Genomic DNA, 24960 nt, shown 5'->3' on the forward strand with positions numbered 1-24960 from the left:
CAGGACTGGGCTGGAGAGTGCCAGGTGCCACAGCCACCAGCTGGTCACATTATCCCTCCCTGTCTCAGGTTCCCCAGATCTTGGAGGCACGAGTGGCTCAGCTGCCAACCTCACTGGGACCTCGTGGGTCTCAGAGGGTTGGCTGTGTGAGGACAGGGGCTCTGGTGATGTGATGGGGCACCACTCCATGGGTTAGATCTCCACCAAGCTGCAGGCTCACCCTGTGTAAAATCCCAGCCCTCTCCCACCAGGCGCAGGGGTCAGGGGCACGATGAGGAAGGGTCATGGGATGGTGTCCACCACCAAAACTGTCCTTCTCCAGGGTGAAGATGGGACAGTGTGAGAAGATACAAGCCAGCTCTCATGGTGGAAAAGGCAGTAGCTGATGCTCCACAGCTTTTTCTCCTCTCTGGGTCTGACAGAGCCAGAAGGAGAAGAGCTGTGCCCTGCTGGGGGTCTTGCCCCATAGATGGCCCCAGCATCCCCCCGTTAAGCTTTCCATCCTCCCCTCCACCCTCTCAGTGTCCTATTAACCCACCTGTGCTTCCTTTGCAGCGGCAGGATCTCGTATAAGGATATGTACAAATTAGTACGGGTGATCTCGCCTCCTCTGGGCCTAGGAGAGAACTGCCCCTACAGGGTGGCGTGCAAGGTTTGCCTCCCAGTCCTCCGCCACAACCTGGCCACGGGACACACCATCCACCCCTCCTTCCCCGCTCCACTGCCACCGCGCCTCCCCAGGGAACCCTGACGTTGCTTTCCTTCGAGTTTAAAGAGGTCCACTGCCTCCCAGAGCCAGCAGCTGTTCCCCTCCAGGGGAGGCATCAGTGGGGCAAGGGGGCTCAGAGCCTCCCGGGGTGGGTTGTGACAAATTGTGCCCCCCAGCAAGCCCCCCTCCCCCGTCCCGCCGGTGCAGAGAGCCCCGAGGGGCACCAGGCCAAATGCCACTGTCCCTGCTCGACTTCCCAAAGCACCTCACGGGGACAGAGAGGTTTTGGGGAGGGTTTGCTCCTCAGGAGGGAAGGGGGGAGCAAAGGCTGGAGGATGTTGGGGACTTTGCTGTTGTTTTGGACAGTGAGGGCTGGGGGAGGACGAGGAGGCCAGGGTGACCCCTGCCCCTGGGGGATGCTGTGCTGTACCCAACAGCCCTGTCCTCAAGTGGGGCACTTTGCAGGACAAGCAATCATGTCTCTGAGGAGCAGGACTCCTGCTAGTCTTGCACATAGCGTGCTGGATCTGCCTGGGAGATGGTGACACCAGGGCACACCTCTGGAGCTTGGCAGCTCCTCTCCCTTGAGCTCAGCTCCTGGCTGCTGGCTGTGAGTCCAGGGCAGCGACTTGGTCTCCTGTGTCTCTCTGACTTGAAGGGGTTTTTTGAATATTTTATTTTGGGGGGACACTTGAGCAAAATCCCACATCTGCCGCCTTCTCTGAAGTGCCATGACACCTTTGTCTGTGCCTATGGCACAAAAGGATGAATCACAGAGCTTGCTCTTCCTTCTGCATCCCTCACGGCTTCTGAGGTGCACAAGGGAACTCAGACAACCCCAGCCCTTGCTCTTGCCTCTGCAGAGGAGGAGGGTTCCTTGCTGCAGCGTGGTGTAGTCACCACATCCTTCTGGAAACATCAGAAAGGCTTTCCTTCCAGACACCACCCCTGGAACAGCTCTGTCAGCCCCTACAGCTGGACGTGGGGACGGTTTTGCTAGAGGCAAAGCAGCACAAAGAAGACCAGGCCCAGATGATTGGTCACCTCATTTAGGAAGATGGATTTAGGAACAGAGGATTTATTGCAATAATCTCAGATGGGGTCATTTGTTCCAGGAAAGGCTTCTTGGAGTCTTTCCACTCTTCTCTGCTGCTGCATCCCTGGCAGAAGATGGCAGCGTGGCTGAGGACACTTGCTCAGGTCCCTGCAGGCAGAAGACACCTTTGGGAGCAGCGCTGAGCCCTTCCCAACAGGGCTCCACTGTCAGATGCTGCTCTCCCAAGCTGGATCACCTGGAGCTCACCTGCAATGCTTCCTTGGAAGAGGGAGTCTCAGAGCAATAGGATTTCTGCTGACTGTGGATGGGCAGAGCAGTGAAGGTGGATAAACTCAGGGAGAGGAAGAAGCAAAGAGTACTAAGAACAGCTTCTGTTGTCATGTGGGGGAGACATCCCCATCTCTACCTTGTGTTACCTCAGTCTCCTCCTCCCTTTGCAGGAGATATTTCAAGAACAGGAGATTTTCAGGAGTTCCTATTGCCCTGGAACAATTCCCAAAAAAAAATCCGCGTGGTTGTTGCATCTTGCCAGATCCCAATATGCCAAGTCAGCTTGCAGCCACCTTTCAGTTCAGTGAGCCTGCCCTGCCTGCCAGGTGAATGCTCCACAGAAATTATCCCTGTGTACTTCACCCCTTCCTGAATCTACTCTCACAGCTCTCCTGCTGGTCCCTTCCTAACGGCTGTGTGGCACAGCACTTATTTCCTAACCACAGGAGGACAGATGTCCTGTCTCCCACATTTCCTCCCCTGCCACTCACAGGCTGCTCTCAGGGCCAAGCCATTAATGCCTGGTGGTTTTACAGGGTTTAATCCCTGGTGGCCACCTTGCGCTGTAGCTGTGGGTCACATCTCTGTCCAGACATGGATAGATGGGTCAGATCCCCCATCCTGGGTGTACCTATTCTTGGACCAGCTCTTGGGAGTCATCTTGATGCCTCAGGTTTAGCTTTTATATTTTTCATTCTGTGCTGCTTTAGTCTGTGGGTCTGGGCTTCATATCAAGGGATGGTGAGCTCTCTGCACAGAGCAGGGAGACAAAACAATTCCTGCTCTAGCTGGGGACCAAGGACAAATGATCCAAATCTCAGGCCCAAGAGCACAAACAACGTGGGCTGAAGAGAGAAAAACAAGCAGGATGGGACTGCATGGGCTAAAGCTGTAACTGGACAATGAACTCCAATATGCAAATGGAGCAGAACTTATAAAAGTGAGAGACCTCGTGACCAGTTGTCCATTTTTTGTGGCCATTTTGGCTCATCTTTGGTGCAGCCCTGGCTGGGCTCTTGTGCTGCCCAAGGTGGATCCATGGAGGCCTTTTAATAAATCCCTGCTTTATTCTTTAGCTCTGTCTGGTCTCTGTTCCAGCTCAGCCTTCACAAGGCATCAATCCTGCTCAGATGGATGTCATTCCATGTGCCTGCCTGTGCTTCACTCCGTGGGGAAGTGGTGTCTGGGCACAGCTGTGCTGCTCAGAAACCTCCAAGATCTCTGCTCTGAGGAGCAGCAAAGTGTGCAGTTCTCATGGGATCCCTCTTGGTCACTGAGGCAAACTCTTCCTTTCATGGACTCCATTCCTCCTTCATTGTGTGGAGAATCTCAATCTGGAGGGCAGTGCCTGTTTCATGCTTGGTTCCCCAAAATTCCATGGGGATGTCTGGGCACAGCTGTGCTGCTCAGAAACCTCCAAGATCTCTGCTCTGAGGAGCAGCAAAGTGTGCAGTTCTCATGGGATCCCTCTTGGTCACTGAGGCAAACTCTTCCTTTCATGGACTCCATTCCTCCTTCATTGTGTGGAGAATCTCAATCTGGAGGGCAGTGCCTGTTTCATGCTTGGTTCCCCAAAATTCCCCCTGCCAGGAAGGATGGCTGGAAGATCACTGTCTTCTTTCCTTTTTTGCACTGAATTAATGCATGAAAATTTTAGTAATCTCACCCTGAGCTGGTGCTCATCCAGCCCTGCCAAGGTGCTGCTTGTGGACTCCTGGATATTTCCTCTTGATCATCCTGCTCACCATTCTCCAGAGTTCTTATCAACCATCTTTTGGGTGTGACTGGCCCAGCCCTTCTGTGCCTGCACCTCAAACAGCTCCTGCCACCACTTCTGTTCACACCTGAAATGTCAGGACTTATCTTGGTAGGGGCCTTTTTGACCAGGGGGCTGCTTCCAAACCCTGAGGAGACCTCATCCCCCTGTCCCACACTGCTCTCAGCACATTCTAGGGCAGAAGCCAAGATCCGTGGGCATGTTTAATTTTTTGGCAGTGCCCTCTCTCACAGGGCACCCCAGCTGAGATGGCTGCTGTCCAGCATTGAGGGTTGATGCCTTTGGTGTCACGAGGTTGCCCCAGCCCATCAACCATCCTGAACCTTGCAGTGCAGGATGGAGTCCTGGCATGAGGGGAAGAAGAGGTGAGCCAGCCCAGGATCCCTGGGAGATGTGGACGTGCAGAGAGAGGGAGGCACAGCCCAGCTACCCCAGCCTGGCAGAGGGCAGCCTGGGGTGGCTCGTTTTTGGTGGCATTCCTTGCTCAGCAATCCCAGGCAGGTCCTTATGGAGCAGAGGAGTGCAAGGCAGGGAGTGGGGGGTCCTGCCCTAACTGCTCCCATGGGAAACCCAAACGAACCCCGATGTTGGAAGGCCCAAACAGCTGCCTCTGCTGAGACTCTTTAAACTCCAACCTGGTGGAACTTGCAGCCGCATGTGGGAGAGAGCCAGGGCGGGAGCATGGCATGCCCAACTTTTCCTCCCGTTTTTTTTTTCCAGCCGATTCAGCATGCCTTTTTTGCACTGGTGCATGGTGGGAAAGTGGTCCATCCGCAGAGCCAGACGGAAGCAACTGGGCATCTTCCTTTGACAAGTGACCCTGGCCCACTGCCTTCTATGCAAGATGCTGCCTCCCAATTGCATAGACCCCACCAGCTGGGGATACACAGCCTTTGGCTATGGGTTAGGTGGCCATGCCAAGCAATTCCAGGCACCCCCCCGGGAGGGAAGACGCTCCGGAGGCCACAGAGCACCGTGGTGCAAACCACCCTTGTATCAAATAACCCATGGCTCGAGTGCCGTGTATCTGATTTATACCACTCGCACACAGCCCTGGAACCTGTGGGACGAGGTGGGGGCTGCTGGAGGGCTTTAGGAGAGGGGTTGAGAGCAGAGGAGTCGTCCCAGGCTGGTAGCGAGACAGGCGCTTGAGGCCAGCAGCAGAGAGGAGAGGGGTGAGTCGCTTTCTGCCAGCATTCCTGGGTCTGTGTGAGCAGTGCTATAAATCCACATCAGGACAGTCTCTCATGTATGATTTGCCTTGATTAACGGGTTTCCTATTCTTTTCCTGTTTGTCCGTTTGTTTTTTTTTGTTTTGTTTTGTTTGTTTTGTTTTTTTTTCTCTCCTGTTTTTTCCTGTACTATTTTCCGTTCGTACGTTTTTTTTCCGCTCTCTGGGAATGCCTCCTCTCTCTCTGCATCTCCCTCCCTCCCCTTCCCCCTCCATGAGCAGTGGCCGAATCCATTACACTGAGATGTATGAAATGCTGACTCTTATGTCACCACCGCTAGGCCTCGGCAAGAGATGTCCTTCCAAAGTGGCCTATAAGGTAGATCAACCCTTCCTTCTCTGGGGGTTAGAGCCCAGCAGGAGCCGGGCCACCTGCGGGAGGTGGGGAGCTGGGGAGTTGTTGGGGTGTCCAACGTGTGTTTGGCTCACTCCTGGGGAGCCCGGTGTGCCCACAAGAGCCCTGGCCACGCTGGCTGGTCCCCACGCACGTGACACTGCCGTGCTCGCCCGCAGCTCCGAGGGGAAAAGGAGGGGCAGGATCAGCAGGAGCGTGGAGGTGGGAGGGCTGCAGGTGAGGTGAGGTGAGGAACAGCCCTGTAGCACAGTTAGGAGAGTGAGATATCCTCAGGGGTTCGTGCCCAGGGCCTTGGAACCATCCTCATCCCAGCTGGTGCAGAAGCCCATGGAGATGGGAAGCAGGTGGGCAGTGGGGACAAATCCCAAATCCCACAGGAGCAGGTCTGCTGTGTGTGAGGAGCCAGGACCATCAGCAGGGGCTATCCAAGCCCTTTCCCTTGCTTGAGCAAGGCAAAGCCAGGGATCTTCCAAAGGCAGCTCTGAGTTGTCCCACCTGGAATGGTGGCTGTCAGTCAGATCCCGGTTGTGTAGGCACGGATCAGGAGCAGGGGAAGCCATGGAGGATGTGCAGTGGGAGCTGTGTGGCTTTCTGAGGGCAGCAGCTGCCAGGACAAGGCCCAGAGCTACAGGAGGATCTGTTGTGGAGGAGGAAATTAGGGTTTTTCTCAGCCTTTTAGCAGGAATAGCACAAAGGGATTCCTGCACACTCCCAAAGACGCTTCCACCCTCTCAGGCTCTCATGAGTTTGTTCACACAAGCATACATCCACCATCACGCTTGTCCAGGGGAAAAAGGGAGGCTTGAAAGCAGGAAAGGGATGTGAGAAGCTGGGTGAAAAGGAATGGGCAGGGAAGGGCTGACCCAAGGTATTCACAAAGCAAAATATACTCTCTGGAAAGTGGATCTGGTCACTTCGGTTTGCACCCCGCCTTGCTAGGGTGGGAAGGAGCATGGCGTGTCTAACCTGCCTTGGTTGCCCTTTTCTCTTTCCTTCTGCACTTTTTCCACCCTCCCCTTCCCTTCCTTTCCCTTCCCCACCCATGGATAATTTGGACCCCCTGCATGTGCTGGCAAACTTCATCTCTGAAAGACGCAAAAAGGGAGTGCCAGGATGTAGCATGCTAGAGGAATCCAGCCAATCTGAAGTCCCTGAAGGTTAGGGACCCTCCTCTCCCCTGCCCTAGCTGGGAAGGGTTGAGAGCTGGAAAGCCAAACCACCCGGGAACGGAAACCTGAGCCCGTCTCCCCTGCCGCACATCCCACGTGCCCGCATCCCTGACGGATCGGCTGTGTCTTCCCAAAAGTGCCAGGGGCTGCTGTGGCAGCCCCGGTGCCGTGGGGAGGGGGGCTCAGGGGCCGTTCCTGGGGCGCAGGAGGAGCCCTGGAAGGCAGTGAGCCGGTGTCCTGGGGTGGAAGGAGCCGGGGAGGTGGGGGGGGCGGTGGGGTGATCCTTGCCCTTCTTTTTTGGCTGTGCTGTTTTGACACTCCTTGTTGCTTTTTATTTTTTTTTATTTATTTATTTTTTTAATTTCGATTTTTATTTTTTTTTACCCCCCTTTTGTTTAATGTTTGATTTCTTTTCCTCCAGCCTGGTCGATGTGTTTTTCGATATTGTTTTCCGTCCGCTGTTTTCTTCTCTCTCTTGCGCAGAGACTGGTGCTGATGAACATGCCCGTGGCCGAGGACATGACAGTCCACTTCACCTCCACCCTCATGGCCCTCATCCGCACGGCCTTGGACATCAAAATTGCCAAAGGTAAAGGCTGTGGCAGAGAGGGGCACTCTGCAACACTTTGCAGACTGCCCACGGTCCTTTTGTAGAATCCCAGCATGGGTTTGTGTTGGGAAGAGCCTTAAAGGTCATCCTGTTCCACCCTCCTCCCACCACCCATCCAGCCTGGCCCTGGACACTTCCAGGGCATCCACAGCTTCTCTAGGCAATCTGCCCCAGGGCCTCACCACCTTCTGAATTTCTTCCTAATATCCAAGATCAATCTACCCTCGCTCAACTTAATATCCTTCTTCCTTGTCTTATCACCTCACAAAAAAATCCCTTTCTCTTTGGCCGTGCTGAGGACTCCACAGATAATTTGGGATCCAGAGCCTGGATGCACATGGATGGGAGCAAGTACATTGAACAGGCAAATTTCTGCCACTTTCTGTTAAAAAAAAATCTATCTCTCTAGGGAAGAGGTAGAGAATTCTTCATCAGAAGCTGTTTCTAGAGAAATGAAACAGCTCGATGTCCACTGTATAATGGAGGAGAGAGAGTTCCCCTTCCTCGCCATGTAAAAAGCCAAACCAAGGATGGAAAATACGTGCTTGGCTTCCTTAGGCTGTGGGGAAAAGAAACCTCTCCGTCTCTCGGGGAAGATAAAATGTTCAGAGCAGGAAAACCTCCTTTGTTGTTGTTACTGGAAAGGCTGTGATTCATCAGATCAAAAACTTCCTGCAGAAACATGGCATTTTCAATAAAACATCCCCTAGGAACAGCTCAGCTATCGGGAGAAAACCCAGCCCAGGGTAAGATGTCATCCAAAGCCCAGTGCTCAGACAACAAGCATGGGTTCAAACCCCTCCAGACAAAGCAGAGATTTGGAACAGGACACCCAAATTGCCCCTGTGCTTGGTTGGCTCTGTTGGGGCACGCTGACAGCTTCTGATGGTCCTGGGGCTTCCTAAGCTCAGCAAAGCCCTGGCCAGAGAGCTCTGCTCTCCGTGCACCGCCTCGCCGAGCATTTCAGGATTTACCAAGCGGAGCTGCTCTTCCACCAGCACATGATCTGCTCACCAGCAAAAAGAAAGTGGGGCAGCAGCAGGTGTGAGTGGGCTGGAGTGGGATTGGAGCTGCAGAGACGGACCCAAGGCAAGCTTGAAGGTGGCAGCTTTGAGTGGGAGGGCAGGGGATGGGGAGATGGAGGCACATATGGAAGGGATGGTGGGAAGGTTTCCCTGTGGGAGCAGGAGACCAGGCTCGCTGATGCAAGATGGCCCTCCCAGCCCAGGGAGATGGATGCTGAGGTGGAACCTCACTTCAGGATGGGAAAGGGGGGGTGCTGGGACCCTGGTGCCAAGGTTTGATGTGTTTGGGCCGTTTTTGCTCCCTGCTGTTGAAGGTGGTGCAGATTGGCAGCAGTTGGACTCTGAGCTTCAAAAGGAGATCCTGACCATTTGGCCTCACCTCTCCCAGAAGATGCTTGACCTCTTGGTACCCATGCCAAAAAGTGAGTCTCTGGGGGGGCTGTCATTGCTTTCAAACTCCCCTCATACCCACACCAACTTCTTTCCAAAGGGACTGGCCAAACCCATCCCCAGCTCGGGGAGAAGTGGGGGAAGGGTTTGTTCTGCCTTGTTCTGCTTGGGAACTCTCTGGAAAACCACCCAGATTGCAGGGATCTACTCCTGCCAAAGCCCCAGTCTCCTGTAAATCCCCTCTGGAGCATAGCAGGGAGGGAGGAAGACCACACCTGTAGGAATGTGCTTTTTGTTGACAGAGTGACAAAATTGTTTTTTGTTTGTTTGGTTTGGTTTATTTTTTGTTCTTGTGTTTTTGGGTTTTTTTACTGTTGGAAACAGAACAGTTTTAATAAAAAGCAAAATAACAAAGCTCTTTACAGAGAAAAACTGAGCTAGGGCAAGAGGTTCTTGCTCCTGGTAAAACACCTCACAAAAGCGATTAGTTTCTTTGTTCTCTTCTTTTTCTAGTAAATTGGTTAGGAGAGACTTTTTGGCTTCTGTCCACTTGGCTATCCTTAAGTTTGAGGTAAAGTCTCCAAAGTCCTATGAAGTGTCTTTTTACCTAATTGAAAAGAGAAACTTCCAAGCTTTTTTCCTTTTTTAGAAGACAAAAGATAATTTTGTCACTCCATCAAGAGAAAGCACATTCCTACACACACCTGATGATATGATGAGGACGTGTGCCTTGGTGGCTCAGGGTGATGGTGATTTCAAGCCATCTCCATCTATTTTATCTCCATGGGGAGTGTCTGGGTGCTCAGCACTTTCTTTTTTGGAGTGCTGAGAAGAGTTTGAGGGTCACCAGGGTATCCCAGTGCAGGGCTCTTCCCAAGATCCACTCTGGTGCCTTCTCTTACAACACAAGTGACCCCATTTTGTTCCCTCTCACGCTCCCAGCCTCTGACCTGACTGTTGGGAAAATATATGCAGCCATGATGATCATGGATTACTACAAGCAGAGCAAGGCCAAGAAGCAGCGGCAGCAGCTGGAGGAGCAGGTGAGGCTCAGCCAGGGCAGGACAGGGACGCTCAGATCTCCCTCTCCGCTTTCCCATCACCTCCCAACCCAACATGCAGCCAGCTGGGATGAAAACAATGGCTCAGGTCAGGGTTTGGGGACCACAAGGCACGTCTGTGGTCATCCTCAGTCCCTGGCAGGGAACACAAGCACAGTGTCCTCTTTCTGAGTGGTGGGAGCTTGGCTGGGGAAGCACTGGGTGTTCATCCACGTTTCCTACAGGCTCAGTTTCTTCCTTTCCCCAATGCAGAAAAATGCCCCCATGTTCCAGCGCATGGAGCCGTCCTCTCTGCCGCAGGAAATCATCTCCAATGCCAAGGCTCTGCCATACCTCCAGCAGGACACCCTCTCGGGCCTGTGAGTCACTTTTCTGTTCCTGCAGCCCTCTTTCCTTCTTGGAGCTGGCACTGGGCTGAAGAAAGGATTAAGCTGCTGCTGGGAGCAGGGAGGAATCTCCTGGCACAAAGCTTTGGCAGGATTCTGGGTACCTGGTGTGTGTCAGCATCACCAGCAGCAGCAGAGGTGGGAAAAGGGCATGGCCAGGGGTCTGTGGATGCTCTTCCTGCAGGATCATCCTGGCATTCTTCACCCAGGGTGAAGACCCCAGGAGCTGTTGAACAGTGCAGGGTCACTGGGGAATTCCAGCACCCTGGCTGGTGGGAATGAGGTGACAGGGGTTTCTGTCACTCCCCTTGGAATGTCCCACTGCTGCTGCAGGACTCGGGGCTCTGGTGTCCTGTCCTGCCTTGGGGCACCACTTCAGCTCTGCAGGGGACTTGATGTCTCAAACATGGGGTCTCAGCAGCCTGGGGGGCAGGCACGGGGCTCCCCAGCTCTGACTGCAGGAGAGGTGACCCCAGGGTTGTGGCCTCCCTGAAGCTGGGCTGTGTTTGCAGGAGCAGCCGAGGCGGGTTCCCCTCGCTGAGCCCGCTCTCGCCACAGGAGATCTTCCAGCTGGCGTGCATGGATCCAGCCCAGGAGCAGTTCCAGGAGCACCAGTCTCTGGTAAAGTCAGGCACTGCTCCTCTGCAGCCCCAGCACGGATGCTGGTGGGCACGGGGAGGTGTGGGGAGTGAGCACAGCTCAGGGATGGCAGCTGCTGGGTCATGCACAGATCCAAAACAGGGGACAAATATCCCTGGATGTCCTGTCCCTCGCCTCTGGCACTGGGCACACAGCCCTGCCCTGATCCGTGGGGCCAGGCAGCACAAGTTCTTTTGGGGTGAGAGCCATGGCCAATGTCCTGCAGTAAAATATCCTTCTCTCCACAGGCTATTTTTTCCACTGAGCACTCATGTCAGTGGGTTACCCCGTGCTGAGTGATGGTATCTGATGTTTTCGGATTCGTGTCCATTTTGTTGTCAGTGGTGGCGTCCCCAGTCCCCAGCCAAGCTGTCAAACTGTCTCCAGCAGGAGCAGCCCTCTCTGGCCTCCTGTCTGTCTGTGTGTGTATATATATATATCACATATTTATATATATCACACATCTATATATATCACACATCTCTATATGTCTGCGTTCCTGCACCACCCGGCGCAGTGTGTCCCCAGCCCGCTCCGTGTCCCCAGGGTCTGTTGCTCTGTGTCACCTGTGTATGACACAGGCAGGCGTCCCCTGCCTCAGCCACCCCAGCCACGTGGGGAGGGGGCAGCTCAGACTCCCCCTGCCCCCCTAAAGTCACCTTCCAGTGACCTCCAGGGTCGCTCTGTGCCCGTCTCCTCGACACCGTGAGTGAACGTGAACATCCATAGAGTCCCCTAAAAACTGGGAATTAACCAAAGCATTTAAGTGCTGTGGGCAGTATGTGCTCTTTTAACAGGAATGTGGCCAGGAAGATTTGATTTTTTTGAAAATCCATTTGTCCCCTCCTGGCAGAAGGAGTTAAATCCTGAGGAATCAGTGTGTCCCCAGACCCAGGCAGGGTTTCCACTGCTGCTGTAGAGGTGCAAGGGCAGCTGGTCATCAGGCAAGCCTGAAGCACCACATCAGGGCTCACCTGGGGACTGTGAACTGCAGGGTATTTTTCAGTGGCAATGTGATGAATTCTAATGGCCTAGACTCTGTTTTTCTTAAGATCATTGAATAGTTTGTGTTGGAAGGGACCTTTTAAAGCTCATCTATTTCCAACCCTCCTGCCATGGGCAGGGACATCTTCAACCAGATCAGGTTGCTCAGAGCCCCATCCATCCTGGCCTTGAACACTTCCAGGGAGGGAGAATCCACCACCTCTCTGGGCAACCCGTGCTAGTGTTTTACCACCAGTTTTTGGCCAGCTTAAATTGTGCCCCTGGCTGAGCAAGCAGGGCTGTCCCCTGCCAAGAGGGCCAAAGCAGCGTGCTGCCCTGCTCCAAGCCCATCCCAAGAGCTTGGCTGTGTGTTTATTTCCAGGAGCCAGAGGTTAGGGAGTTTCAAAGAGTGCAGCCCTCTAACCGTGGCAGCTACCTTCCCGTGGACACTCAGGACCACGCTGTCTCTGGGAGGGCCTCCTCCATGCCTCGTCTCACTGTGGATCCCCAGGTAAAACCAAGCAAAGCCCCCACAGGTGCTGGGTCTGATCGAAGCCTGCCAGATAACGCTGGGGCTCCTCTCTGTGCTGAGCCCTGTGGCATCCCCAGCACCCTGATACCGGAGCTTCTCCCCTTCTTTGGGTGCTGCACAAGGAGGAGAGCTGCTCTTGCCCTACAAGGGGGATGCTGGCAGCAGAGAGCAGCGTGGGGGATCCATCTCCAGGCTGGTGGGGGAGGTCCAGGATCATGTTCTCGCCTCCTTTCCTCCAGCCCTGGGCACTGGCTGAGGTTTGAGGAGCCCCAGCCCAGCTGTCAGATGACCACAGGTGATGAAATGCCTTCTCCGTCCTTTCCCATCGTCCCAACACGTGCACTTCTCTGTCTGTCCAGGGGAACCCAGGCCACGTCTCACCTCCTCATCTGTCTGCCTGGTTTCTCTGTTGTTCTGTCCTGTGCTCAGCCTCCCCCAAGACACAGATGTTTTTTTGGGGTGTGGTGTTGCTGTGAAGTCTCTGGGTCTGCTGTCTCGCCTTGGTGCAGGCACCAAGTGCTGGTGTGGCACTTTGTGGGAGTGTGAAGACAAAGGGAGGCTTTGTCTCATGGGCTTTCTTGGTCATTCAGCAGCAAAGGAGATGAGCAGAAGGAGGGGATGGGAGCAGGAGAGGTGAGAGGAGATGGAGAACAGCCTAAGGCTGCAGTGGCAAAGAGCTGCTAGAATTAAGCAAAGGAATTATGGAAGGAGGTGATGTTTTCCTCATAACGTGTGAAAACACAGGGTGTAACGAGGGGAGAAGGTAGGAAGGAGAAGCATGGAAGGGAGAAAGAAAAGGAAAGGGAAGATAAAACAACTGCATGGGTGAGGAGATAGGGAATGAGTGCAGGGGAAAGGGTTGGGGATGTGGGAATAAAGGAAGAGGAGGGAGGCGTGTGGAAAAGTGGTGGCAGCTGGAAAAATGAACACAGAGCAAGGGGCACTAGGGGACCCCTGTCTGCCAACCTTTTCAAGGATTGCTCCTCTTGACCTTGCTTTCGTAGTGGGGAGGGATGCTGGGGGGCAATGCTCTGGTGCCCCTCTGTGTCCCCACACACAGGGGGAGGTGCTGCTGCTCTCCCCCAGCCCCTGGGCTTGGCTTTGCCTGTGCAGCACAGCTCCAGCCCGCTGGGGAAGGGCAGCCCACGAGCTCCAGGGCTAAACCCTGCTTTCCTCCCACCCCTGATTTGTGCAGAGATTATCTGGGGGGGCTGTTCTCAGGCTGGCTGCCCCCCACCCCAAATTTCCCCATCCCACAGCATGGCCATCCCCGTGGTGGGGGTGAACCGGTCACTCTTGACCCCCAGCCCAGCCTGGGGCTAATGCTGTCCCCGGCTGGCCGGGGTTGCTTGCAGGTGGTGACAGACACCAGCTCCATGCGGAGATCGTTCTCCACCATCCGGGACAAGCGGCCCAACAGCTCCTGGCTGGATGAGTTCTCCATGGAGCGCAGCAGCGACAACACCTACAAGTCCCGCCGGCGCAGCTACCACTCCTCGCTCCAGCTGTCCGCCCGGCGCCTCAACGCTGACTCGGGTGAGCCCAAAAAAACCCCAAAAAGCCCTCCAGCTGAGCTGCTGCAGAGGGCGTGCTGCTGGGGACTGACGGGGGTGTCCTGCAGGCCACCGGTCCGAGGGGCACCGCTCGGGCAGGGAGCGGGGCCGATCCAAAGAGCGCAAGCACCTGCTGTCCCCTGACATCTCCCGCTGCAACTCCGAGGAGAGGAGTCCACAGGCGCAGGAGGAGTCGCCGGAGCGGCGGCGCGAGTCCCGGTCACCCAGCGAGGGCAGGTCACAGACACCCAGCAGGCAGGTGGGTGGCTGGATTCCTTCCTAAGCACAATGAAAAACCAGGAAGAAAAGCCCCGGTTCTGGGAGCTCTGAACCGTCTCATCTCCTGGTGGTGGCATCTCTGTGTCTCCCGTGAGCAGAGCAGGTTGGGGCTGCTCGGGCACCCTGCAGAGTATTTGGGGACAGGGGTGGATCCCCTGCTGGTCCTCTTGCTGATATGGCATCCGCTCCCTGCCAAGGTCAAGGTGTCCCAGCCTGGAGGTGCCAGTGCTTGAGTGAGCTTGAAGCCACCCATGGAGATGCCACCCGTGGAGAGCAGCAGATGGCAAGCCATCAGCTCTTCCTACGGTGGTTTGGGAGTGCTTTTTGCTTTTGACCACCAAGAACATGGAATCATAGAGTATCCTGAGTTGGAACAGAGCACAAGGATAATTGAGTCCAACCCAGAATCCCACCATGTGCCCGAGAGCATTATCTGAATGCATCTTTAGCTCTGTCAGTCTTGGTGCTGTGAGCACTTCTTTGAGGAGCCTTTTCCAATGTGTGACCACCCTCTGGGTGAAGCACTTTTTCCAAATATGCAACCTAAACCTCTCCTGGCACAGCTTCACACTGTTCCCTTGGGTCCTGTCACTGTCACCAGGGTGATCAGTGCCTGCCCGTGTGCTTCTGTTTGTAAGGAGGCCGCAGACCACAATGAGCTCATGGGGCAGGGATGGGGCAGAACTGCCCTTTCAAGACAGAGGTGGCTTCCAAGGGTGCTCAGGGTGGGGGGAGAGGGGGTGTGGTGTGTGGTGTTGTGTGTGGTGTGGTGTTGTGCGGTGTTGTGTGTGGTGTGGTGTGTTGTTGTATGGTGTTGAGTGGTGTTGTGTGTGGTGTTGTGTTTTCTGTGGTGTGGTGTGTGGTGTGTGGTGTTGTGTGCTGTGGTGTGGTGTTGTGTGTGGTGTGGTGTGTGGTGGTGTGGTGGTGTGTGGTGTGTGGTGTGTGTATTGTGGTGCTATGTGTGGTGTTGTGTGTACTGTGGTATGTGTGGTGGTGTGTGCTGTGGTACTATGTGTGGTGTTTTATGGTGTTGTGTGGTTTTGTGTGTGGTGTGGTGCTGTGTGTTGTGTGCTGTGGTGTGGTGTTTTTTGTGGTGTTGTGTGTACTGTGGTGTTGTGTGTACTGTGGTGCTATGTGTGGTGTTGTGTGTGCTGTGTGTGGTGTTGTGTGGTGTGGTGTGGTGTGTTGTGTGGTGTTGTGTGTATTGTGGTGCTATGTGTGGTGTTGTGTGTTGTGGTGTTGTGTGTTGTGTGGTGTTGTGTGGTGTGTGTGTGGTGTGGTGCTGTGTGTTGTGTGCTGTGGTGTGGTGTTTTTTGTGGTGTTGTGTGTACTGTGGTGTTGTGTGTACTGTGGTGCTATGTGTGGTGTTGTGTGTGCTGTGTGTGGTGGTGTGTGTTGTTGTATGGTGTTGTGTGGTGTTGTGTGGTGTGGTGTGTTGTGTGGTGTTGTGTGTATTGTGGTGCTATGTGTGGTGTTTTGTGTTGTGGTGTTGTGTGGTGTGTGCTGTTGTGTGTGCTGTGCTGCTGTGTGTGGTGTGTGTGTGTGGTGTGCTGTTGTGTGTTCTGTGCTGCTGTGTGTGGTGTGTGTGTGGTGTGTGCTGTTGTGTGTGCTGTGGTGCTGTGCTGTGCTGTGTTGCTGCCCGCAGTCCCCAGCGTGTCCCGGTGCGTTGCAGGGCATGGGCTCCCTGAGCGAAAGCTCCATCCCCTCCATCTCGGACACCAGCACGCCCCGGCGGGGCCGCCGCCAGCTGCCGCCGGTGCCCCCCAAGCCGCGTCCCCTCCTGTCCTACGCCTCCATGCTGCGACACGCCGGGGACACCTCTCCTCCGGCCGACGAGAGCGAGGGCGGCTCCCCGCTGCTCTCCTCCACCCTGGATCCCAGCACGGCCGGCCCGGCCGAGTCTTCCAGCTCCCCGGCGGGCAAGCAGAGCCGGCAGTCCACGCCGCAGCGCTACATCTCGGAGCCCTACCTGGCGCTGCACGACGACTCGCACGCCTCAGACTGCGGTGAGGAGGAGACGCTCACCTTCGAGGCGGCCGTGGCCACCAGCCTGGGCCGCTCCAACACCATCGGCTCGGCGCCGCCGCTGCGGCACAGCTGGCAGATGCCCAACGGGCACTACCGGCGGCGGAGGCGAGGGGCAGCGCAGGGCGTCATGTGCGGGGCCAGCATCGACGTGCTCAGCGACACCGAGGAAGATGACAAGTGCTAGAAGCTGTCCCCCGCCCCGAGCCTCCAACCCGCCACCCGACCCCACCTCGGCTGCCCCCCACCCCATCCCGCCCTGCCCTTCTCCAATGCATGCTCTTCGCCACGCCTGGGAATGAAACTGAAAAAAACCAAAACCAAACGCAGGGGGAAAACAAAACATAGCGAAACAAAACAAAAAAAAACCCAACCAAACAAACAAAATAAAAAAAAAAACCACCCCAAACTGACCGGAATGGAGGGGGAAGGAAAACGAGAGGAAAAAAAAAAAAAAACCCAACAGCAAAGAAAGGGGAAAAAAAAAGTCTTTGTGCAAAAAAAAAAAAAAAAATTAAAATCTGTCGAGTTTCATTTTTTATTATCACTTTTTTTTTCTGCACAGAGAAGCATTTGATGGGCAGCAGAGCAGCCCGGCCGGGTTGGTGTGCTGGGGGACAAGGGAGAGCCCCCCGGCCACAGCCCTGCTCCCTGCCCCGAGAGGGATCCCCGGGAAAGCTCATCCCGAGGGATTTTTTGCTCCCTATGGCCGGAGGCTCCCAGCAAAGGAACCCCCTTTGCTCTGTCGCTTGGGCTTGTGCTGCTGTGGCTTTGAACTTCCCTCCCCGAGGGTCTCATCCTGCCTGGAAAAGGGGCACGATGCGACGGTGAGGGGCAGGGGATGAGGGGTTGGGGTGCACCCAGACAGACCAGAGCAGCTCTGGCTGCCAGAGGGGGCAAAACTCCCGGTTTGTACTGGGGGTGGGGGGCTCAGTGCTGCCGAATGTACCCTGTGTCCCGCTGACATATATTTATTTATATACGGAGAACTCTAGGTGTGCCTGTGTGTGTATATACGGGGTGTGTGTGTGTATATATATTTATATGCTGTATATATAAAGATATACACATACATAGATTTGTTTTAATCACCTGACAATGCTGGCGAGCCCCTTGGGGCTCCTGCTGCCTGCACCCTGCTTTGGTGGGGGCAGGACCAAGCATCACCGGGGGGCTGCTGCTGTACAGAGCATTGGGAATGTCACCTTGCTCCCTCTCCCAGGGGTTTCCAGCGCTGGGAATTGCATTTTCTCTCTTAGAAATGGCTGTGGCGAGGGCTCCTTGGGCAGCTCGGTGCTTGCAGGAGGGGGATGCCCAAGGGATGAGGACAGAGCTGTCCCAGGGAGAACGCAGTGCCAAGGGGGTGATGGCAAACCTCTCTCTCAGAGGTCTCTTTGCTTGTCTTCCCAGGAAAAGAAGATATCCATGTCTGCAGGGGAGTGAAGATGTTGTGAGTGCATGATGTACCTTTAAGATCTTTCCATTGGGCACAAGCATCCGGGTTTGCACCCGCCCTGCCTCAGTTTCCCCTGCAGCCATGGCCCCTCTGGGGGCCTGGCACCCCTTTGGAGAAGGGCTGCCATGGGGGGCTGGCTGTGCAAACCCCACGGCTCCAGTGTGGGTGTCCAAGAGCTGGGCAGACTTTGGGAAGGAGCGGGGTGGCTCAGCCCTCCTGCAAACACTGAGAATGCAGAACAGGGCCGCCTTCCAGCGCCAGTCATTAATTAATCTGCTAATTATGTGCTGTCAGCTCGCAAGGATCCCCGCTGTGGGTGCAGTGCTGTGCCTGCCAGCCCGGGGAGGTGCTGCTGGTGGCCTGTGGTGACGGGTGGCTCGCCCTGGGGACTAGTGCTGTGTTTGCTATGAGCTGTGTCTGTTGTCAGCCCCAGCGTGGTCCTGGGGAGCTGGAGGGAGCTGTGCCTTTGGAGCCTCAGGGAAGGGCTCGTTCTGAGGGCTGGGGGATGCTCGGTGTGGTTGGACCAGGCGTGGTGGCCCTGAGTGGAGATGGGACGTGGGGACGGGCAGGTGAAGGCAGCACAGCCCTCTCCCTGCCCTTCCTCCTGCCCACAGCTTTGCTTTGCTGCAGGTTGTTGTGGTCTGGGCCTTTGGGGCTGTTGTCCAGCTGAGCAGCAGCTCTGCTCAGGCTTTGCTTTGGTCCTGGATAGCTCATGTGTTCTCCCGATGGAAAGATGCACAAACTGCCCTGCTCCTGCATGTGCAGATCACGCTCTGATCGCTTCGTGAGCTCCCCCGAGGGAGCTCTGCTTTGTGAGAAGCAAATCCCAGTGGCTCTGAAGGCTTCCTGCTCCAGGGCTCGTGCATGGACCAAACCCCCTCCTTCTCATGGCCAAAGTGCCCTCTGTGCCCCCTGACAGGGCCCAAAGCAGTCCCTGATGGTGGGGGGCACCTCTGCCATCCCTGCTGCTTCCCAAACAGACACTTCCACCTGCCCAGGGATCCCAAAATCTTGCTTATCCCCCCCTCTGGGCTCTTGGGGACAAAGCATGTCCCCTGCAGCCGTGGGGAAGGTCCCTGCTGGTGGCCGGGGACACGGGCATCGCCTGCTCCCTTCCAGCTTCGTGGCTCCACCCTGAAGCTTGCGGAGCTTTGGGATTTGGGAGAGCCGGGTCTGGCGGGCAGCGTGGGATGCCGTGGGGCCGGGGACAGGGGCCGCGGTGCTGCTGGGGGGCAGGGGAAGGCGATGCCGTACCTGCTCTAAATATAGGTGTCGGTATCGTCTCCTTCTAAATGCGGAAAGGTGTCTGACAATGCGCCGGGCTCTGAGTAAGAGCCCGCGGAGGGGGGGAGGAGGCGGCTTTTTGTGTCTGTGCCTGGCGGGTGGGAGGGAGGCAGCGATGCTCTCCAAGCGGGGGCACGTTTCATGCGGATTTCGAGCTTTTTGGGGCGCTTTTCTTTCCCCCAGCCGCGGGCATGGGGCCGGCGAGCGGTGTTGGTGATGCGGCACAGGATGGGGCACAGCCCCCGGGGCGCGGCGCCCCAACCTGAGCTTTTTGGCATGTCAGCCCTGCGTTTAACTAACATACAGAAACTGTGCGGAACAAAACACAGCCCCTTTTCACCCGGAAAGGGTCCGGAAACGCCCCGCTTCTGCCTCGGTAGGGGACAGGCTGGGGGGACACGGTGGCACCTCCACAGCGCGTCTCTGAAACCAAAAACAACCCCCAGGAGAAGCACGGGAAGGACTGTGCCGAGAGGGGAGGTCAGCCGGCCCCGGGGCACCACTGCAGCCTTGCTTTCAAGGCGCTGGACTCGGCTTTGCTGCTGTGCAACCTCTCCTCTGTGGATTTTTGGACATTTCCGCAGCCTCCCGCACACCAGGACTGTGCCACTCGGTGCCTGCTGGCCCACGGGAGGCAGGATGGGGAGGGGGGGGATGTGTTTCAACCACAGGACATGCAGGAGTTCACCAGTGGCATGCAGCTGGTTCCCAGTTCGGTGCTGGGGCTGGATTCGAAGCCCTGCAGATCTCCTGGGGGGGCTGTGGTGGGTGTGTGAGGAGGTGTGACAGCCCTGGCACACCCAGCCCAGCTGTCCCCTCCAGGCTGGCTGTCCCAGCACCATCCTGCTGTCCCCCCAGGAGGCCTTGGATGGCAGAACCCCTCAGGAGTGGGGCTGGTGTCTCCCGGGGAGGGTGGGTGGGAGATGCTCTGCCTTCATCCCCCAGGCTCTGGGGTGGGATGTTGTAACATAACCTGCTCGTTTGGACCCGAACGGGGAACCGAGCTGACTGACCACCAACAATGTACAACTCCTCAATGTTTTTTGTCAAAAGGAAAGAAAAATAAAACCTTGTTGTAAAGAACTGCTGCCGGCTTGGTCTCATTGGCACCCCCCCGTGCTGGGGGGGCCGTGGGGACTCTGGGCAATGTCACAGACCCCTGAAAATGTCCCCATGGCAGGGAGGGGGAGGCACAGAGCCTGTGCTGGCACTGCCATCATGTGGGATGGGGTGTTCTGCAACGCCAGGCAGGGCGGGGGGCTGTGGAGGAGAGGGGCAGGGAGGATATTTGAGATATCCTGGGCTCGGACCTGGCTGCTTCCAGACACAGGGGCTGAGGGGTGCTGGGGTCTGGGGGAGCTGGGAGAGCCAGGGCCGGGAGCCTGAGGAGCTGTTCATGGTGGCACTGCAGCAAACTGGCCAGGGGAAGCCAAGAGCATCCCGGTGCCGTCCTGTCACTGCAGGAATGCAAGGGAGCCTTGGAAACCCCGCTGGGATCCGTGCCCTGGGGGCACCCAAAGAGCTTGGCTCCCCCTCCACGTCAGGTGGCTGCAGATGCTGTTGCCTGGTCCAAAGCTTGTGGGTGAATTGTCAAGCAAAGATGCTGAAGTCACATCTTTTTTTTTTGCAGGGGTGTTTAAAGTGTGAAAAATTCTCCAGCAGCCAGAGTTGAGGCAGCAGCCTGTGGCAGCCTCCAGGCTGAGCTGGGGTGACAGGGATGGTTTGTGGCTTTTCAAGAACACTCTCCTTCTTTCCCAGTACTGTGCCAAGAAGAGCTCAGGGAAGGATGAAGGCAGTCGTGTCCTCTGGACCCCCTGAGCTGAGCTTTATCCTGTGTGTTTCACAAGGACTGAGCCCAAATGACCTGCAGCAGGATCTGGTTTTATCCTGCCCTTCACTTTGTGTGAATTTCCCTTTATTTCCCAAATGCTGACAGATCTGCTTTTCACTTCTCTGGCTCATGAAGTGATAAGAAGTTTTCAGTGGGAAGTGTGGAGTTCCAGGAGATGGCCCAGCTTTGAGAGCACTTCCCGAGGCGATGTATGCAATGACAGCCCAGCATTTTTTCCAGGCTGGGAAGCGAGTTCCCATTTTATAGCCAAAAAAGTGATCTGCAGTCCTGACTGTGGGGAAGGCTCTGCAGGGTGGTGATGCCACCTTCAGCACTGAGGCCTTTGCAGCGCTGTTGGAAGCAGTTTGAGGAGAGGATGTCCTCCTGAGTGGGCCAGAAGTGCTGCATTAACATTCCTCAAAGTGACTGCTTTAGTATGAGCTGCTCCAAAAGCCCTGAAAGCCTTGGGAGTGTGCAGATCTCTGATGGACATCCCATGGAACCCCACCTCAGATACGAGGATGAGTGGTGGATGCAGCTGCTTGAGTGCATGACCACATTTCCCCACATCCCCTAAAATATCTGAGGCCATGGAGAAGACACCCAGAGCAATGCAAAGGCAGAGCTTCCCCCTCACAAGGGAAACTGGTGCTGCAAAATGGGGAGCCTTCGCTGTCGGAGAGCCAGAGCTCTGCCTGGCAGGCACAGAGGCTAAAAAAAGCCCCTTGACAAATGGAACAGAAAGGTTAAAATTATCTGTACATCATCTGAATAACAATGGCGATGCAGATTGTACCTGCTTATAATAGCTCCAGGAGACAGGGGATAAATTGGGAACAAAAGTACCCCAGAAACAGATGTGGCTGCCAGAAGTGCCGGGGCTGCTCCTCCTCGAGGAGCCACTGGGGGCAGGGCCACCAGAGCCCAAAATCCTGGTCTGTGAGTGCTCCTTTCAGCTTGCCCTGAGTGCTCCAGGACCCCTCCAAGCCCCGGTCCCAGCAGAGCTGCCCAGGCTCCCGTGGGAGCAATCCCAGCCCCTGGCAGCCCTGTGGGACACGAACAGTCCTGTCCTGGGACAGCTGCAGGTCATCACCTCATAACATGGGTCTTCCTCCTGGGAAAAGACCTTCCTGGGAAGAGAAGGATGGATTCTTCACCGTGCTAGATTTTTTTTCTCTCTGTCTCTGCCCCGCTTTCCCTCCTGCAAAGCCAAAGGAAAGCCCACGGCACCGGGTGTGTCTGTAGCTCTGCAGGCACGGGCACTTCTCTAAAGGCTTCCTGGATTATTTTATAGGCAGGACGTCAGGAACTGTGCATCCCTGCAAGGGAAGCCTGGCTCTGGTCCTTTGGGGTGACTCTGCTCGCTCCTCCAGCAACACAAGGGAATCTTGGCTCTGAGGCTGCTGGAGCCAAACTTGAGGGTGGAAAGGACAAGAAGAGGGGCAGGAACTCGAAAGGATGAAACCTTTTCCTTTTCCCCATCCTAGTGAGGTGTTTAAAACCCATCGGTCCAAGGCTGAGGGGCAGGGCTTGCTCCCCCTGGGGGCACAGCCGATGGCTGGGATGGAGCCGCCGGGGTGGCCCTCGTCCTCCTCCTTCCCTTTCCTTCCTCTGGTGGCACTTGCAGCACACCGAGGACGTGCGTGGGCTCTCAAGAGGGGCTGGTGCTTACTCACACCGGCAGCCACGTGGAGCTGCCGGCTCGTGGGCGGCCAGCACCGGCAGTTCCTCGGGACAGCATTCCCCGGGGAGGAACATCCCCCCACAGGTGAGCATCCCACTGCCAGGAACATCTACCCACAAACACCAGAGGTTTGTGTCCAAAGAGGGGACAGAGGAGTCCTGTAACTTTATCTGAATAAAGGGAGAGGTCGTGGGCATTTCCCATTGGGGCTCTCAAGTTTTTAGAGGACACAGCCTCCTTTTTATCCTAATTTCCCACTCTCATTCCCCATTGGCTGAGCTACTTGAGAGGTACAGACTTCCCAAAATCCTACTGCCTAAGATGCCCCTCTAATGTATACCCCACCTTTTTCTGTACCTTGTGTCAACCAGTGGAATTCCTATGGACTTTATGGTTCTGCCCATTGTTCCTTTCATCTCTCTGTATCTGACTTTATTAACCAGCAGACCCCCAGTTTGTTTGTAAAGACAAATCTCTCTCATTCCCTTCATCAAACAGAGCAATCCTCCCCATTGTTTCTTCTATCTCTCAGTGCTAGTTTTATCTACCCAGAGTCTGTTTGTAAAGACAAACCCCTCATTCCTCTCACTCCCACAGGAGAGCATCCCCCCATGGATGAGCATCCCCTCCCAGGTGAGCACCCCGCTGACAAACCTCCCCCTACAACCCCACTCCTTTTCCCTGTGTTCCTCATAGGGATTGTGCTCCCCAAAGGGCTGGAACAGCCTTGCCTGGCTCAGCACCTCAGTTTTTTTGTTCTTCTCTTTATTTCTGTCTCCTGGCACTGATCTGCCTTGCTCAGTGTCCAGCTCTGCACATCTGCACAGGGAGCAGGGGCCTGGTGAGCAGCTAAAATCCCATGGAATTCCCTGGAAACTGACCCCTACCTGTGCACAGGAGAGGCAGCTGGTACTGCTGACTCTCAGGAAGTTTTTGGGAGCTCTTTTTTGCCACCTTTTGGCTTTACAGGCAGCAGGGAGCAAGGGGGTAGGCAGGGCTCAGCTTGTCTGGTCTCACAATCCCATCTCCTGCTGCAACTCCACTGAGCAGGAAAGAGCCCACTGTTCATTTGACTCTGCTATTTCTGTGTAGATAATTAAAAATAACCCCAAGCCACCACAATTCTGGCTTCTAGATGAATGCCAAAAGCACGGATTGCTCTCCTTCCCCAGCTGGTACCTCCCTGTGCCCACAGCAGGGCTCTCCAGGGGTCCCTGGCACTGGGCAGCTGGATGCTGGGAGGGCTGGGGGAGTGGGTGGAAACCCAGCAGGGGATGATCTGCAGCCAGAATCACCCCAAACCACACTCTGTGCTCATCTCAGAGGCATTGCAGGGCTGAGCTGGGTGTCCCTGCAGTGTCCCAGTGCATGGGTGAGCTGCCACAGGGACCCTGGCACGAGTGTGGCACACCCCGTGGGCAGCTCCAGACCTCAGCAGAGGTACCAGTGCTTGGGGTGCAGGCAGAGGGATCAGGGATAAGGATGGGTTATTTTTTAAAGCCAGGCCTAGGCCAGACTCTCCCTGCCTCCCACGCACACTCCCCAGGGACTCAGTGAATTTATGGAGCACTCTGCCACAGACGATGTGATCTTCACAGATTGATTTTCACAGATCTACAGAATCATGGCCATCATGAATGACGTGAGGAGTTGTGCAGGGTTTTTTTTGGTTTTTTTTTTTTTTTTTTTGTGTGTGAGGAGTTGTGCAGGGTTGTTTTTTTGGTTTTGTTTTTTTTTCCCTTTCCAAAAGAGGAAGAGCAGAGAACAAAATAAATCCAAGGTTATATTTCCCAGCAAAATTCAATCCTATGGTATCAGGGCAAATAAGGGGGTTTTGTGCATCTCTGGGGCCTCTGGGTGAGGGATGAAGTGTGCAGGACCATCAGCCAGAGCCACAAGTCCCAGCTGCCCCTTCCCTTGGCCTCTGAAGTTGACAGGGGCCTGCAAATATCCTTTATAATAATTTACTTGGGGGGAGGTAGGGGGGTGCAATCAAGTTCATTTTTTGTGGTTTTTTAAAAATTTTTGGGGGGTTTTGGGGTTTTAAAAGATTTTTTGTTTGTTTTTAAATTTTATTTTAGGTTTTTTGTTTGTTTGTTTTTGTTGTTGTTTGGGGTTTTTTTGTTTGGGGTTTTTTGGGTTGTTTTTTTTGTTGTTTTTGTTTTTTGGTTTTGTTGTTTTGGTTTTTTCCCCCACTGATCAAAGGGTGGCCCCCATTTACACAGCCCTAGGTTTTCCAGGGCTTGTCCCAGCCTGAGCCCCTCTTCCTGCAGCATGTGCCATCGTGCTGGATCAGCAAGTCTCACCTCCCAAGCAGCCAGCAGCGCGTCAGGAGACCAGCGAGAGCTCTGCCAAGGAGCTGCGAAGGAGCAGAGCCTCCCCTGCCCCTTGGCAAAGGCTCCTCTCCCACCTCCCAGCAGGAATAGCTGCAGCTAGGAGCCAGAGGGGCACGGGGACACCAGCAGGGATCCCTGCACCCTGCCCAGGGCACGGCCACCGTGCCACCCACAGCTCTGGCACAGTGGCTCTGAGGTCCCCACGTGTCCCCATCCCCTCTGCCAGGACAGACATCCTCGTCCCCAGCATCACCCAGCGGTGGGAGATGCAAACAAAAAAAAGGGCAGGAAAAGCTCACACGCTGCTCTTTGCGTTT

The 24960-nt window shown here is 55.3% G+C and overlaps 1 protein-coding gene across 9 annotated transcripts in view; it reads left to right on the plus strand.

Moving 5' to 3' along the window:
* Positions 1 to 16460, plus strand: part of CACNA1E (calcium voltage-gated channel subunit alpha1 E) — a 134784-nt gene extending 118324 nt beyond the window's left edge. For 4 of the 9 annotated variants that reach the window (XM_039730258.1, XM_039730254.1, XM_039730261.1 and 1 more), the window contains exons 40-48: positions 5267 to 5363; positions 7052 to 7157; positions 8518 to 8625; positions 9536 to 9636; positions 9907 to 10013; positions 10553 to 10661; positions 13551 to 13731; positions 13817 to 14007; positions 15700 to 16239. In XM_039730258.1, coding sequence (XP_039586192.1) covers positions 5267 to 5363; positions 7052 to 7157; positions 8518 to 8625; positions 9536 to 9636; positions 9907 to 10013; positions 10553 to 10661; positions 13551 to 13731; positions 13817 to 14007; positions 15700 to 16239 — 1540 coding nt within the window. Of the gene's footprint in view, positions 1 to 555; positions 653 to 5266; positions 5364 to 6989; positions 7158 to 8517; positions 8626 to 9535; positions 9637 to 9906; positions 10014 to 10552; positions 10662 to 12045; positions 12175 to 13550; positions 13732 to 13816; positions 14008 to 15699 lie in introns of those variants that run through there. The other 5 variants (XM_039730263.1, XM_039730259.1, XM_039730257.1 and 2 more) reach the window with 5 other exon arrangements.
* The last annotated feature ends 8500 nt before the right edge of the window (positions 16461 to 24960 follow it).

The sequence above is a fragment of the Passer montanus genome, unplaced genomic scaffold, assembly GCF_014805655.1.
Source record: "Passer montanus isolate IOZ18808 unplaced genomic scaffold, ASM1480565v1 scaffold71, whole genome shotgun sequence".
Lineage (NCBI taxonomy): Eukaryota > Metazoa > Chordata > Aves > Passeriformes > Passeridae > Passer > Passer montanus.